At 37.5% G+C, this 17,011-nt stretch overlaps 1 protein-coding gene across 3 annotated transcripts in view; it reads left to right on the top strand.

Annotated features, from left to right (window-relative positions):
- BBS9 (Bardet-Biedl syndrome 9) overlaps positions 1-16,705 on the top strand; it is a 310,952-nt gene extending 294,247 nt beyond the window's left edge. For all 3 annotated transcript variants that reach the window (XM_040589505.1, XM_040589504.1, XM_040589506.1), the window contains one exon: positions 12,999-16,705. In XM_040589505.1, coding sequence (XP_040445439.1) covers positions 12,999-13,039 — 41 coding nt within the window. In that variant the 3' untranslated portion in view covers positions 13,040-16,705. The remainder of the gene's footprint in view (positions 1-12,998) is intronic.
- Positions 16,706-17,011: the final 306 nt, after the last annotated feature.

The raw sequence follows: 17,011 nt of genomic DNA, 5'->3' as shown, positions 1-17,011 counted from the left end.
GTATGTCATCAAGTCCGATTCAGAGCTCAGTGTGTCAAAGTGACACAGAAAGATCTCACAAAGATAAGTTATTCATTTCAAACTGTATTCAGACTTTATAATCCTCCTCATATATTTCTGTCTCTCCTGGAATTGCCTAGGAAGACAGATGGGGCTTGAAAAGTGACAGATTCTGTGTAGTGTCATGTGAAGGTGGCATTGTATGCCAGATAAAGGGATTTCTAGATCAGATTTAAGAGAAAGAATAAAGGAAGTGAACATTTTGATCCCAGAATTTGGAAGGTAAAGAAGTATTAGAAGCATTTCTACGAAGTCATTCCAAGCAATCTTGGCTTGAATGGGTAGTGGTGTTGCAGCATCTCTGAAGATAGGTGTCTCAGTATGATCCAGTTGAGTTTTACAAACATGAAGTCACTTAACTTGTCATCCCGTGCATGATGTGTGATAGATGAGACTAGCCCATTATTTTTTTTTTTAAATCTGTAACTTGTTAAAATGACTAGCCATCCTTTTCCAAGCTACTGCGCAGGGACTCAGTCTGGTAATGAGGATGGAATCCTTCAGGCAAATACTATTTCTGACAGCGCAATTTGAATTCTCTTGTGTGGGTGGAGAGGATCTGGCCTTGCTAAGTGTGAGCCAGCAGACTATTCCACCATGCTTAAAGGAACTGTCTGTCTTGAGCTGCTTGGTAGGCCTTACTACAACCCATTACATCAGATGCTAATGCCTGGACCTATTTCAAAAGTGCTTCTGTTTTACTGCCTTCCAAAAGGCGTGAGAGAAGAGTAGGTGCTACTTTAAATAGTGTATTTGAAGCTTTGTTACACATTGTTGTAGTTGTTCATGTGTTTTACTGTTTTCTTGTTCATCTGTAGTTTAAAGGAATACTGGTGAAACTGCACTTTGATCCTCTGCTTTTCACCTTCATGCACCACTGAATGAGTGGTTTTCACACTTTAACAATCATGTATTTCTGCTGGCCCATTTCCTGCAGATGATCATATCTTTGCACCTTTAGCTGAAAATATTGTAAGGGTGATGTTTTTGTTTGGTGTGATTTCATGGTCTGCAGCCCATGACTTCGTGGATGACAGATTGGGAAACACCCTTACTATTCCAAGTAAGAGTTAAAAGCAAAAATGATCTGTACCTTAACTCACAGCTCCTTTCAGAACATCTTACACGTTACATATATTGCCTTTCTTCCAACCAAATCCCTGATTCCAGCAACAAGGCCTCTAAACTGCAAATGCATTGGGAGAGAAGCAATAGCATCCACCTTGTTGCAAGATCCTAGCAGAAGCAGATAATGGGCAGGCACAGTGGGACTATGTCTACGTTTGGATAAATCCCCATCTACTGTATTTAGATTTCACTTTTGCTGCAAGAGAATGTCTCTCAGTAATGTGCATCTTTTTACATTTTTACCCCAACTATCACTTTGAGAGGCTTCAATAGAGCTTTTGGAGCTCTATGTTAACTTTGATGTAAAGCTCTGCTGCAGTGAGAGGTCAGAAATGCGCTGTATCAAAGCAGAGACTCCTTTGAGGACACTTTGGAGACAGAAAATGATCTGTTTCCTAAGAAAGTTTTAAACAAGATTGTATTGAGTTAAATGTAATATATGATTTATGTATTTCCTTGGGTGATGTCATCAGATTCTTTTTAGGCTTAAAACCTGCCATAAAAATCCCATACCAACATTACTTGCAAGTAATGTGTACAGTAAAATACAAAAGTTTAGGGTTTTTTTAAAATATTTTTGTTACTAAATATGCATTGTTCATTAGCATTTTATATTTCATTCAGAACATGAATGTAGATTTTAAGATTTTTTTCTTTTCTGTTTCACCACCGTTCTTTTATGCCAGAGTTTGAGATCATCAGCAAAATCAGAGGGAGAGAGGAAGAAAAAAGGAAAGATTTATGCACTAAATCATTTTCATGTTTCAACAATTTTTCCAAAATCGATGTTCTAGCAAGTTCAAATTTGAAAACGCATTGAAATCACCACTTTTGGAGTATAGGTTGAAATACTGAGTTATAGCATCAGGGAGTTCAGGGGCATCATTTAGGCTTTTTATTTAAGGCTATGCTTAGATTCTTTAAGACAGCGCTTGTGCTTGAACACCTACGAGGTGCATTCAGTTCCATTGATCTCAGTTGATCATATGGTTGAGTGGTTGGAAACAGTTTTTTGAACTGGAATTGGAGCTGATTAAGTATCGTGCACGAATAGTTGGCTACTCTCCGAACTAGAAAACCTGAGTCTTAAAGCTCTGTCCTCTAAGCTAAGTAGGAGCAGATTTATCGTTGAGAACTTCCACAGGCTTCAAGATGGCTTATGAAAACCTAGATGGCCACCTTCTTGGTGAGGCATACATTATTGCTTACGTAAATAAGGACAGGTAATGGTGACCTAGATGCTGTCTTCAAGCACAGATTTGTGGACCTTGCATTGAGTAGGGAAGAACAGCATGAAGTTGAATTGGAGTATAAAGAAGCCCATGAAGTTTCTCTATCAGGTAGGTTACCTTCAGGCATGACTGAACAGCCTGTAGGCTGTTTCGGGTGGACAAGAGACTGTGAAATTAAAACAACTCCAAAGGCAGCCCTTTCTCTGCTATATAGATATAACTGCTGAGTCTGGGAAACCTGACTTTCATACTTCAAGAGAGATCATTTGTTTGCATTAATCAATAATATTTAGAATCAGTCAGAAAGAAGCTGATGACTGACATAATTCCCAAAGTGGATGTTGCTCTTTTATTCTGTACATGATTTAAAGAAAAATAAAAATCTTAAGCTTCTTTTTTAACCTACTTTCAATGGTATCCTAAAATCTTTCCATTGCAAATGCAGAAACTGTTCTATGCCTCAATTTAATTGATAATATTATACTACTCAGAATAAAAAGCGAAAATCAGTTAGGAGCTTAAAAAACATAGAGTATGAAAATAAGGCTCTACTTCTGCAAGCATTTACATGTTTGAGAACTCCTCTAGGACTCCTTAAGTTCAATGGAATTACTTATGCATAAACCATGGTGTTTACAGTACCTGACCTTAAATCAAGGTTCCTTTATTTTACCTGTTTGTGGCATACCCTTTAATTATGTTAGGGTTTGGCATTTTGTTTCTAAGTGTTCCAAGCCGCTCATGTTGAAACTTCTTCCAAAGTTGGAAAGAACTGCAAAGTGATTGATAAATTGAAACACTGCACAACAAAATCTTACCAATCTTACTGATCTAGCACAGCTAGTTGTGTTGCACTGTAATTAAACTAACTCATTTACATGACGCCAATTTATTTTGAGCATTGTCTTTGCAGAAAGTAATTTAAACATAGCCTGCTTCTGCTGTGGGAATCCCATAGCAGTGACGTTTCCTGAAAATTTGTAATACTGAATTGGCTGTCTGTAAAAGTTGAGTATGTTTTCCCTAAAGCCACAGAAAATTATGAAAGCTATATTGCTCTCCTGCAGTCTGACTATACTTAGTTTTATTGCTTCCTGAGCCCATGAGAAAAGCCATAATACATTTTAAACTGTTACTTTCATCATTCCAAGCCTTAGATGTGGATGTGTTGGCTTCTACTGCTTTTTCTGGAGGTGCTAAAAGGCTCAGTCCTGCAAAGTGCTGCCCTCCTGGTTCTGATTTTTTTGTGAGGATGGAGGGCCCAGCAATTTCTAGTTGTAGTTCAGAAAAGCACAAATTTAGACCTTAGGAATCCTTAATTGGATCATCAAGTCTGAGTAGCTTTACAATTTTTGTTTTGAGTACTGAAATTGCCATTATAACCACTATGACCAAGGTTGGGGTGGGGGTGGCAGTCAAAAAACACAAAACAACAACAAAAAAAGCAGATACAGATTTTTGGTGAGCAATAGAAAGTTCAGTGTCCATTTAGAAGAAATTTCATCTGTTACTTTAATACAAGCTCTTTTTATTTTGTTCTTTTGCTTTTAAGCCAACATTGAGACTTATCAAAAGATTGCATTTGGAAAAAAAACTCTTAAAGCATTTTTCTCATATACTGTAACTTAAAAGGAATGTGTGAAATTGGAAAGTATTACACAGAAGTATTCTTTTTCCTTTGTTTTTTTAAAACACATTTTTCCTCAAACCTGCCTCTCTACCAATGTCTTTTTCCCACAAGACTCCAAAGGAAAAATGACATCAAATGGTAAAATCCTGTTGTATGTTATTTCCAGAAGAATCCATGGAAATCTTGAATATGATTTTATCATTTGCTCTGTAATGTTCCATTGTTTAAAGGAGTAACATACTGAAGAGTATTCAGTTGCTGAGTACTTGATGGTAAGCAAAAGCTGATGTTTCTGTGACTATTACAAAACACTTAGGAATTTGTAGCACCCCAGATCTGTTGTATGATAATAGGAGTTAGAAATGGAAAACTCTTGTTATATCAGCTTGACCATCTCCGACACCACCAGATGGTTGTCCTCCTTGTGTACTGATTTGCAAATGTCATAAGCCATGTGGCTTCCACCACTTCCCTTGGGAGAATACATGGCATTAAAGCATCCCTGAATACTTCTTTCCTTGACTTCATCTTTTTGATAGGATTTTATATCTCTTCATTGCACTGAGCAGTTCCTAATGTTGCTTTGTCTTTAGCTATTTTATTTGTCTCCCTTTCCTTTTTTTCTAATTCCCACAAAATCACACAGTTATTAATGCTGTTCCTTTTGGAATGTCTTCTATTTTTTTGTATCTTTCTGGTACTGAGGAGCCATGGGCTTATGTGTGCTGTAGGCTGTAAAGTGTTGGAAATCTCTGCTGATGATTATGTATGAAGGTACTAAGTTGTTTTGTGGCCATACAAGTTAACCTTGCACAAGAAGCACAGCACAGGCCCTAAAAAGTATATCAGACTCACTATTCATAAAAAGGTGGTCTTTTTCCCTCTATAAACCTAATATACTTTTTATTCTATGTTTTATTGAATTTGGTGTAGGATAAAGCTGCATATACTTTGCGTGTACGTATATAATCTAAATTTGTTGAAAGCTTTGTTCTGATGATTATATGATGCATGTTTAAAAGATAACCACACTATTTTGACTTAAATACAGGTACACACTAACAAGAGTTCTGTGAATAACTGGAATGTTTTTTAAGTTTCTGATTTGAAGCAAAAAAAATTAGAAAATGTTTTATTTTGGGACAACCTCCAATGATTGATTCAGGTTTCTCTTTCTCCTCAAATGAAGTGTTTTGCTCAGACTTCAGATCTGCTAACTTATTAAAAAAAACCCAACCCCTCAACCATTTTTTTCAAGGAAGTTTATTTATAATACTTCAGTGTGAAATGAAAATTCGAAATTTTTGAAAATATCAAAAATTCTGTAATTGTTTACTTTTTTTAGCCAAATTGATCTGACAAGTTCAGCAGAAATTTGATGATTTGTGTGACTGGCATTTGCAGTTTTCTAAGGAAAATAATCACAGCTGAAAAGTTTGCTCTGTATTAGCTGGAGTTACATAGGTAGATGAGGAGCATTTGAAGTTATACTAATGGCGGGCTGTAGGTCTTCAGATGTCAATTATGAGCTGCAGCCAAACTATAGGAGTAGAAATTGAATGTAATATATGTGTAATGTATCCATGAAGGATCTTGGGTCTTCCTGCAGGCAGACACTGGGTGGCTGTCTCCAGGAGTAGGATTCACTGCTATTCATATGAAAATGGTGGAAAATCTTGCCCTAAAGCTAACCTACCCCTGGAGTTTTGCCTATCTGTCATGGTGATCACTTGTCTGGGAAGATAAAGGTTTTGTTAATAGTCAGCTGGCTGGTCCATCTGTCTGTCTGGGAAGTCAACAAAACAGCACGAGGAATTAAGCAGGCAAAAGACTGATTACTATGGTATTACTTCTCCCCAGGAAAAAGAGAAGTCTGTGTAAAAAAAACCCTGTTAATATGTTATCATCTGTTTAATCTCAATGTACATGGCGCATATATATATATATATATGATTTCCCCCCCCCCCCAACAGCAAATTATTAGACCCCCCATTTCTGAAAAGCTTAATAGGATTTTGGGTTGCAGTGAATCGGAAGGTATAAGCATGACGAAGAATAAATGGAAGCATCGACATTTGTCTGGCCATAATTAGTTAGGTTTTAGATTGGTATTGTGCATATTTGCCTTGGAAACCACTGAATTAGTTTACTGCTTTAACAAAGGCTGATAGGTAATTAGAAAGAAGGGAGGTTTGGCCACTGAAAAGAGAACTCATTTTTAGAGATTTAATTCCTGGCAAGAAATATTTGTTTCAACTGAAATGTGTCATTTGTGGCGACTTCTTGTGATCAGCTCTAAATGAAAATAACTATTTCTCAAAAAATTTGCAAGCTTTCCTAGAAAAATGACCAGGATTTCAGAGGTGGTTTTGATAAACCAGATATTTGGAGAAAATAGGCATTTTTAATCCAAGATTTTGGCTTCACTGAAATTTCCCACCGTAATCATCAATGACTTCATTTCAGATAGGTAACTTCTTTTTAAGGAGCTTGTCTTCTTGCAGGCATATTCCGTTTGCTCTGTAATAATTTGGGGGGGGTGGGGGGGGTTGGTTCCTGAATGGAGCTTAGAATACTGATATTAGAGCTACTTACAGAGCTCTACACTGCTTCAAGCTAACCAGCATCCCATTCCTCTTGTTCTTCTCTCTTTCATATCTACAAATGTAAACCAGACTCAGTGTTTTGGCACCTCCTTGCTTCTTACAGAACCCATTTATTCCATCAGTGTGTGTATGTGTGTGTGTGTGTGTATGTATATAGGTATGGATATGGGACTGGGATCATTAAAAGAAATGGCTGTGCGCCTTGGGAATTTTTGGTCGTGTCACTGGATGTGTTTCCTGATGTTCAAGTTTGGTAACATCACATTAGACACATTTGATATGTCTTGGGCATTTTCTAAATACAAAGCAGAACACCTAAAGAAAACATAGAAACTTTGCAAGATTATAAATGTAGGAATCTGAACTCTGCCATTTACAGCCTGAGTAGGGTAATCGCAGGAACTGGGAAGCAATGCACACCTCCGTACCTCACCCAAAACAGATGGGCAGTAATTCCATCTACTTCTTCATTCCTCGGATCTCCTAGTTGCAGCTCTAATGTGTTTTAGGTGTTGGGGTTCTCACCAGTTTTGTAGTAGGGATGTGCATGCGTATGTGTGTGTGTACACCATATGATGAAGTAGTGAAAGTTGAAGACAACAGTGTAATACAAAACAAGCATCGCATAACTTACTATCAGGATAAAATAGACGATAGGGTTATTTAGTGGCTGTACTTTGGAAAACAAAGAAATTGCCTTGGAAGGGACACTGTAACTTTTCCTAAAGTGTCCCTTTCGCAGCTGGCCTGAGTTGCCACAGGACAGTGTCTGCGGAGTCACCATTGGGGGCTATTGCCTAGGGGCATGAATGCACAAGAGCTGTGTAAGGTTTTTGAAAGTTAATTAAAAAAAAAATGTGAAGGGACACTTAGTAAATGTTGCCTTTGTCATTACCTCCTTGTTATCTCCATTGTGTTACACTGCTACTACATGTCACTGTTAAGTCAGAATGACAAAAGGAAGATTTTTATCAAGGTTCTTTAAATTTTGTGGGAATAGACCCTGCTATCCCCAAGGTGAGAGCTGCCTCTTCTACCCCTGCTATTTTGTGGCGCTTTAGAAACTTAACCATAGATACCTTTGTGTAGGTTGGACTTGTGGTGTTGGTTGCAGTTAGTAGGGAGCATATTTGAGAGTGAGTGATGGAAACTTGTTTCACATCCTGTGACATATATGGTCCCTTAGGACACAGAAAAGTTCACGGAATTAAATCCTTTCTCTCAGTCACACTACTTCCTAAACTAAAAGCAAATTTAGTTGATTTACACAATCGTTTAATGGATGAGTCAGTCCATGCTTCCTGCTCATTCAGCTACCATCACTCCCCTTTCAGATACAAAAATCTGATTATTTTTCAATTATGTACACAGTGATCAGTGACTCACTTGAGAGGCGATGGTAAGGCTCACTTACCCCTTTTTATGGAATAATAAACAATATAGGATACTGATCATGTCCAGTTTCTCCTGGTAAAGCAGCGTAGGAAAGTTTGTAGCTTGTCCATCATGGTGATCAGTCTTCTGCACCACATTAGAACTGATGATTTTACACTAATCCATTTTGCACTCCAACTAAGCTGTGTTAGTTTGCTTGGGATATGCAAGATATTGTTGCTTGTTTTAACTTTCTGGAAAGCCCTTAGGATTGTGTTAATGGAATAAAGATTAAATACTAAGAAATAGGAAGCTGTATATATTCCTCAAGAAGTTTGTAATGATCAAGCAAATTATTAGTGAATTGATGGGAGTTCTTAAAAAGAGAATTACCATGATTTTCAGAAATGTGACTTGAAGGTGCTGGGAAAAATCTGTCATCATTTGTTAACAAAAAAGCAAAAAGCTATTAACTTAGGTCAGTTGGAACATTTTGTTTTGGATCCAAAATTTTATGAAAAACAGTTACTTTAAAACTGTAGTTTGTTCTCAGGCTGGTTTGTGTCAGGTCTAGAAATAGCAGTATTAACCAGCAGGCCATGAGATGGGGTGGGTTTTTTCCCCTTTTAAGTGGGAATAGCTGTAGAAAGGGGTGCCTCCCTTCTCTAACTTAATATGAATTCAAAATAACTTTTGTTGTCTTGTTGTAACAGCCCTTTTTTTCTGAGTCACTGTATGAAAGAGAGACTGGGAAGCATTGAATACTGTAGATCAAACACTTCAAAGCCAACTTTGACTTAGTTTTATGCATGCTTCAGAGTAGACTAATGTACAATAGTATCCAGGAAACTCAGCCAGTAATTCATAAGAGTCCAAAATATTCTCTTTAGGATGAATCATAGCAGCATAAACGATAGGATTTGAGAAGATCCTTTAGGTCATCCAGTTCAAAGCCTGTGTGTCTTCCTCTTCACTTAATACCCGCTAGGATTTCACCTACCCTGTCTTTGCAAACCTCTCATATCCTTGACTCAGTCACCTCCCTGGGTAGTTTCTTCCATTGCTTAAACCTTACACCGTCATGCTTAGTGTGATCAATTTATGACTACAGAAAATGATCCTTTCTCCTCCCTTCTGCCATCATGCTCAAAAATCATCTCTCCTTGTAAATGTTTGGGGTTTTGGTTTTTTTGTTTGTTTGTTTTTTGTTGGGTTTTTTTTTCCTTCTTTCTTTCTCTAGCTTCATGAATAATAATTCCAGGAAAGCTGAGGGGTTTTTAGCTGTCTTTGGTGCTTCTGTCATTGTAACTGATTTTCTTTGAACTTTCAGTTTTCAAGACTCAGTAATACATTTTGATCTAGAAATGAACTTTCTGTGACTCAGTGATACGTATGCATTAAGTTTTGTTTTTCAAGAGGCAAATTAACACAGCTGAGGTGTTCTCTGTCTTTGTAGGAGCTGCTTCCATGAGTGTGCTAATGTGCTCTGTCTGACAAATACATAAGCAATGTGAGGGATTTAAGTGACTGAAGGTGTTATTTGTTTTTGACTTCAGATATACGCAACCTCATATTACTAATCAGGATATTAATGTGATCATGTACTTTAACTCTGTTTTGAAAACCTACCTCCAAAAACTCCTGGGGTTGCCTACTGCAAAATTTTTTGAGGTTATTTCCAAAAGCAGCTTCTCAGTTCATAACTGTACTGATAAACAGAGATAGAAACCTTTTAATAGACATTTGTCTTAAGTGTGTGCTCAGACCAGTATTATTCTGAAATGATTTTTGGATGATCTAGAAAATGAAACATTGAGAACTTTATAATGGGGATATGAAGGTGGAAGGAACAATTTTTTCTCTGATGAAATCAAGTAAAGGAGCTTTAAGCTACGGAATTTTTAATTTTACACTCTGAGTTTCTTAGGTTCTGCCTCAGCTAGTCAATATGCTGATGAGAAACCCCTGTGATGTTAATCATCTCACCTACTATAATGTAGCATGTGCCAATTAGATTAATGTGAAATTTATGTTATTCTCCTAAATTACTAATAAATACTGAATGTTGAAAAAATACAGAGTAGAGGTGGGAAGGATGATTATTATAGCAAGCCCTGTTTTCATGCTGCCTCCATTTTGGAGTTACACAAGAAAAATAGCTGCAGTCTATGCTCATGTGGTAGTTCTTTGATCCATGCAGAAGTATTCCAGTTTCCCTACAGTCATGTATGGCGCTGTCGGGCAAAGCTGTGCAAAACTTAGGTAAATCCTGCTATATCGCTTCAGTTATGCCAGCCCATAATTACAGTGAACACATTAGGTCTAGGGAATCCACTGTGTTTCATGAGCTTGAAAGTAACTGTTCACATGGCCCATTTTGGCTTGGCAATTTGTAGAAATAGACACAAGGGTTATTTGAAAGATGTCAATGTCATGGAAATAACAGGTTTTGAAAGCATTATCTTGTGCACTATTTTATGGCTCAAGTAAATTGTTTTGCATTATAATCATATAATTAGATTTTAATTTTTAACATGCTAAGTTTTCAGCCTAATAAAGGAAAAGATGCATTAGGATATTATACCCTTTCCATGAAAATTGTTTTTTTCCCCCAATATTTTTGTAAACCTTCTTTGCTTAATTTCTCTTCTGATAGGCTTCTTAGATGCCCTCTAGCCAGTCCTCAAATGTATTGACGTTGAGGGCACTGTGCAGTGGCAATGTCACATGTCTTACCCATGTAATTTAGTAAGTGATCCTAATGCACAAGTTAATGCCTCTTACCAGTCTCTGGTAAATCTGTGACTACTCTCTTCAGGTACTAAGGGGTGACCATAATTGTACCACCTTTGTGCCATTTCTCATTCAAACTATGTGCGAGTCTGACTTTTGTGAAGAGTGTGCAGAAACCAGTTTCATAATTCTTGCAAACTCTTTTCCTTGATTATGGTGGGAAAGTTGAATATTCTTCGGTATCATTTTATGTAGTACAGACCTACGAACAGCTCCAGACATCACCTCCACAAAGCTATATACTCAGGAACAGTAGTAACTCTGAGCTCTGCAGTGGCTTCTACACTGCGTTGAGCTACGTGGGGTATTTCACTGCAGATGCATGCCTTTAACAGCTTTTTCCACTGTGCTACTTCTGCAGGGCTTTCCTCAGCAAGTATCTGTATTTAAGATTGTTATTTCCATGAAGTATTTCAAGTTGGTATCTCCTTTTATCTTCTCTCAGCCTTGTTAATCTCTTAGTCCTAAAGCAATATTTATTTCTTCTCTCCAGCATTTGTAGCTCATCTTTGTTTTTATAATCCGCACATTCCATTATCATGCTGCCTACCTCCTTGCCCTAGATCATTAATGAAGCAAGTTGGGACCTGCTGCTGGTCTCTGTAGCATCCCAGCATGTGCCGTGTGATAAGAGTTTTGAACAAAAGAACTAGCATTCACGGGGCTGACCTTTGTAAACGCAAGTCAGCTCTTAACATGGTATTTTTAATTGTACTTAAAAAAAAAAAAAAAAAAAGTAGAAACTTCAGTAAGGGGAACTTCTTAGCCCCTTGGGGGCTTTGGGCTTCCAGCTGTTGCTGAAATTTTACTGCTTTAGTCTTTTGTATCTTGATGATTTTATCCTTGATCTCCTGCTCTGTTAGCTTCACTGATGCTTTCCCTCAGTTCAAAGCTTGAGATAAAATTTGTTCAGTTTAGTACAATCAAACATGAAAACCATTGTGAATATTGAAATCCCCAAGCACCAAAAAGCATTGGTAGTGTAAAATAAAAACTGAAAAAGCAATCTGTATGTTTCTGTTCACGGAGAATTGCACAGATCTAAATTAAAGCATATTATTTTAAAATTACATAGTTTGTTATTGATAAATTCTGGTGAACATGGTTGTGAAGGCAGTTGGGCTGACAGTTGACTGTTGAGTTGGGTTTAGAAGACCTGGATGCTCCAGTTTTACTCTGCTGACCGACAGTTGGATCCTGTGACTTGACTGGGTGTGTGGGTATTTCAGCCTTCTTCAGAGGTGACTCGTAAGGAGAAAACCTCAAAACATAAAAGCTGTGTGTTATTTTTATTATTATTCATATATCATTTGGAGATGATCATTAGGAAAGGATTTAAGTTAAATCATTTTCAGCCTAAACTAAAAGTGGACATGTAGGAAACTGCTGGGTTAAATATATCACTTTAAATTACAGTCATACAACTATGTGCATATACAAATATGTGTGATTATCCACTGTTAATTTTCTCCCTTAGATATTCCAAGCAACTTTGAATAAGTTTCTATCCACTTTTCCAGTTCTGCCAGGTTCGTTACTGCAAAGACTGACATTCAATCCAAGATGGATTCATCTCTTGAACTGGTATTTCAAAACAGGAAACCCATACTCTTGGTTTAAGGCAGAAATTATCTTCAATCCAGAGGTTTTGCTATTTACCTCTTGGCCAAAGTGTTAGTCTTATATTTAAAAAAAAAAAAAAAAAAGAAAAAAGAAAACCAACAAAAAAAACCCAAAAAACAAACTAACACCTTGTTAATTAGTTTATGAAGCCTACTTTTCTATTATTTTGTAATTTGTATTGCTGGTTCTACCTAGAAAAAGAGGCAAGGCAAAATGCAAATAGATTGGAGTAACTATCTCAGATCATATGCCCAGTTGTTCTCTGTCACTTTGTGATGTAAAAGTAGTCTGTGGTTTTGTAACTTAGACTGTATCATCCATCATATGCATAAAAGAGCTGATGTGAAATTGTTCTTCTTGCCTTAATTTTTATATTTTCTAAATTTGTGAGTGCTTGACTTTGCAAGTTATTAATTTTTATCCAGTTTTGCATGTAATGAATTGTTTCCTCCAGCTATAACCAAGGCTTTTACAACCTGATAGAATCAACAATATAGTGCATATAGTGGCCAAGTACACTGATTTTTTAAGCATCTTCTTTTTGCTTTATAGCTTTGTCTGAGGATGCAGCAGAGGAAGCAGAAAAGCCATGAAATCTGAAGAGGACCCTCAGGAGGAATTTCTGTCTGATGTCAGATGCATTTTATAATGCAGCAGTACCAATCCATTTTACTCTGTACTGATTGCAGCTTCCAGGAGAGGACTGTGCTCATTTATACAAGTTCCATTCTAATCGTTTTGGTTGTATCTCCCTGCCAGCTACTAGCATCCTTTCTGTAAGCAAAGTTTAAGCACTTACCCAACTGTGGTAGGGGTGTTGTGTTATGTTTTGCAATATATCAGCCCTTTCTAAGGATTCAGTTCATTGATCAAAGACTGTTTACACATAGTTAAAAGCAACCTTTGTTTCAGGATACATTTTATCTTTTTTTAAAAGATATTCTGAACTGTACCTCCCTTTGAGATTATAGTAACATTTGTTATATCACAGTTTTGACAAAAGATAACTATCTTGTTTCCTCCTGTACCAACATTCACGATTCCAGACAACTGAATTCACCACCAGAAGAAAAACTGGTAATCCATCAACTTTTTTTCCCCCCTTTCATTGCTTATACAGACTCCTACTCTCTAGAGATATAGAGTAAAATATGGTTACTGGACATAAAGGGCAAACCTTTTTGCCATTAACTATGTCACTATGAATGTGAATAAAGTTTACGCTGTAAGTACCTTCAGCACAGCAACACACAGATCTTTTTATGGTTACCTGTGATTTCTGTTTTTCTTGTCACTCAGTCTGTTCTAGTTTATGGGTAAGATTTTCAAAATTAACTAACAATTTTTGAGTGCCTTAATTTTTATTAATCCTGTTGAAGGCTGAGTTTTTAGAAGGTGCTGACTGTTCACCTTCTGAAAGTCAGGTCCATGCAAGCTGTCTGAAATGTATCACCCAAAACTGAGGCAATCTTTTGAGAGGACCTTGGCGTAGGGTTGGAAGCATCAGGCTCATGTCTGAATTCCTGAGAGGGAGTTGAGACATCAATAACAGGTACTCAGAACTGAAAATAACTGAGACCTGGGTCAAGTGTAAAAACAGGCCACTTGAACGAGGCCTCTCCTGGCTGTTGCTGGTTCATACCAAAATACAAGTTGAAGTCTTTTGGGTGGCAGGTACAAAAAGCACTGCTAATCTCATTTTAGATTCTGGTGGATGCAATTGCATGAGGCATCTCTGCATCCCGTGCTCCTGTTGGTTTCTTCAGCAGGGGTTTACCAGCTCCTGCTCTAGCTGTTGAAGAGGTCCCTCCAACCCACTTCTGTGCTGTTTCCACAGAGGTTGTGACAGTTGCTGTGGTCTGTGCTAGCTTGACCTGTGGATAAAAAGGAGACATTATTTTTCTGGGTGTCTTAAGCCATCAACAGTCATGATCTCCATATCCACTTTCAACATTTTTGCATGCAACTCCAAAACAAAACCAGCTTTGCACCACTTCTGCATCAGCTGCTTTAACCCTCTGGTCCTGCGCTGGCTCAGTAAACATGTTATAACCACGTTTCATGGAGCCTTTTTCAACATGTTAGCTATTAAATAGAGCTAAGTGGCCAGGGAACTGGGTAAGGCTTTTGATACCTCTAGGGCTGAAGCAGCAACTCCCAACAAAAATGACTGTCCCCCAGGAGACCTTGGATATCTGCAAGTTGTGGGGCCAGAAATCTTGCTGCTTTCCCAGGAAAGAAAAATCCTCCCCCCTGCTTGTTATGGAGTGATTCTTCTGCCTGAGTTTTCTTCCCTCTGATCCCTCCCCCATGGTTTTTGTCAGGAGGGTAGCATCCAACCCATTGTCAAGGTACCCTACTGCGCTGAGAAAATTACACAATAAAATAATCTCCTGTAGTCTCTGTGCACACCTCCATGACCAAAGAAAATCCATGGAGAACTAATCAATTACTGTAGCTATTAGGCTTAAACTTTAACTATATATCTCCAATCTTCTGTTGTCCTCTTGTCAGCGGCTACTAGGTAATCTACAAAAATCAGCCAGTTACTACTGAAAGCCTGTACCATAATGGTGTAGAATCCTGGGCCAAAGAATCCTAAGCTATATGTTTATGTTATAGCTGGAAAGCACACTACTATGAGACTTCTGTGAAATATATTGTTTTGTCATAATTACCATTATTGAATGTGATCCCAGTGCTCAGAGCTGCCTGGCTTCATTGGGAGTTTAGGGTAAACAACAAGTAAGCGCTCAGGTAAACTATATCATCCACTCTTATTTAAGATATTTTCTGTTGGTTTAAGATGTAAGGCTCAGAAGCACTCTTATTTGCCTTTTCTGCTCCATGCTTTGTAAAATGAGGTCCCACGAGAACAGTTTCACAGAAAGGGGGAAACATACTGGTAATAAAGGGTATGTGTGTGTGTGAGGTAGAACTATGTGTAGTAGTAATGTGTGACCTCTTTGTATATTGCACTAAACTGCTGTATTTGATAGCATCATCAGGATTTAAAAGTTGCATTGAGTAAAACTTACTTAGTTTCCCCCAATGCCAAAGAGTCCATCTAGTTCAGAGGAAGGAAGTCGTTGAGAAGTAGTCAGTTATGCAGCAGGCTAAGAGGAAATATTGTAAAGTAATTCTTAGCATCTCTCAAATGCAGGTTGAATTATTACAAAAGTTCTTTTTGGTTGGAAAAAAATCAGGCCAATTACAGGAAGTTTTGAAGTTAGAGAGTTGGCCAGCTGAAAAATGTAAGGAGATATTGCTAGTTCGGGGGGACCAAATGTTTGGTTCTCATCAGTGGTGTTTCTGAGTCCAAGACAGACATTGCTGGCCAGTCAAACTATTCTGAACGGGATTTTAAAGTAATGCCTGTTCAGCTGTTCTGCTTAGCTTAAATATGCAGCCTGTCTGCACATTTAGCTATTCGAGGAGAATTTTATATGTTTAGGTGGCTCACAGATAAAAATGAGTCTTGAGTTACCATTTTATTCAAATTAATTATGTATACATAAAACTAAAAGGAATTTTGTGACATTTTGCAAACCACATTGAGAGTCATGGCAACTTCATTATATTTGTGCTATAGCACTTTGAAATGCATTCTCTAAAACAAGTCCTAACAAAAAATATGTATCTTTTTTCCCCCTATTAAATAGGTAAATACTTACAGAGTTTATTTTCTTGGTAGAGTTTATTTTCTGAATGTCATTGTCCAAGGGCTTTTCTTTCACATCGCTTTTGTGCTGTTGCAATTTAGGAAAACACATTAAAACAATTAATACTATGCTGATCAAAATCTGGAGGTCTGGGCTCTGCTGAACTTTTGGGCTTTGAACACAATGCTGAGTTCAAACTAGGACTGTGGTTTCCAGCCCCAGATTGATTCTTCTGTCCAACTGTTACTAAACTATGACACAGAAAAACAACATTTCTTTACTTTCAAGGGGCTGGTCTTCGCTTTAGAATGTCTTGTCTTTTTCTCTTCTTTAGCATTTACTGTACAGTGAGCATTAGAGATTTAGTTTCTATATTCTTGTATTGCTTATAAAGAGTAATTTGCTGCCATAAACTGAAATTTGCTGAACAGAGATTATATTTCTATGTGAATTCCTTCCAGCATAAAAAAAAAAAAAAACAGGGTATGTGTCATATTGAAATAAATATCTTTCATTCTTATCAGAATATTCTGTTTATAAATAGTCTATTAAAAAATACTGCAAAGGTGCTGTGAAATATATAACATACTCCTGAAACTAAGCTTCTGTGTCTCTTCTTTTTTTGAAATTAACCTTGAGTTTCCCATAGCCTTGTTTGTTGTCACCCCTTTACATCATGCTGCTTTGTTCATTTACTCCCTTGTAGCACAAGGTTCCTCCGGTATTTATGTGGCATCTTCATATGCAGTTTGCAGGTGACTTAGTTCTTTTGCAGCTCAAAGGTAAAGTTTGCATAGATTTTGGTAGGTTCACAGCTTAATCCAGTCCAGGGGACAGAATGCCCTCAGGTCCTGTTGAAACAGGTGAGAGGTGGAGGCACTCAGTGTCTACAGGGCTGGGCTT

Source organism: Falco naumanni, chromosome 4, assembly GCF_017639655.2.
Source record: "Falco naumanni isolate bFalNau1 chromosome 4, bFalNau1.pat, whole genome shotgun sequence".
Classification (NCBI taxonomy): domain Eukaryota; kingdom Metazoa; phylum Chordata; class Aves; order Falconiformes; family Falconidae; genus Falco; species Falco naumanni.
Note: the sequence above shows the minus strand (reverse complement) of the source record. Positions and strands in the feature narration are given on the sequence as shown.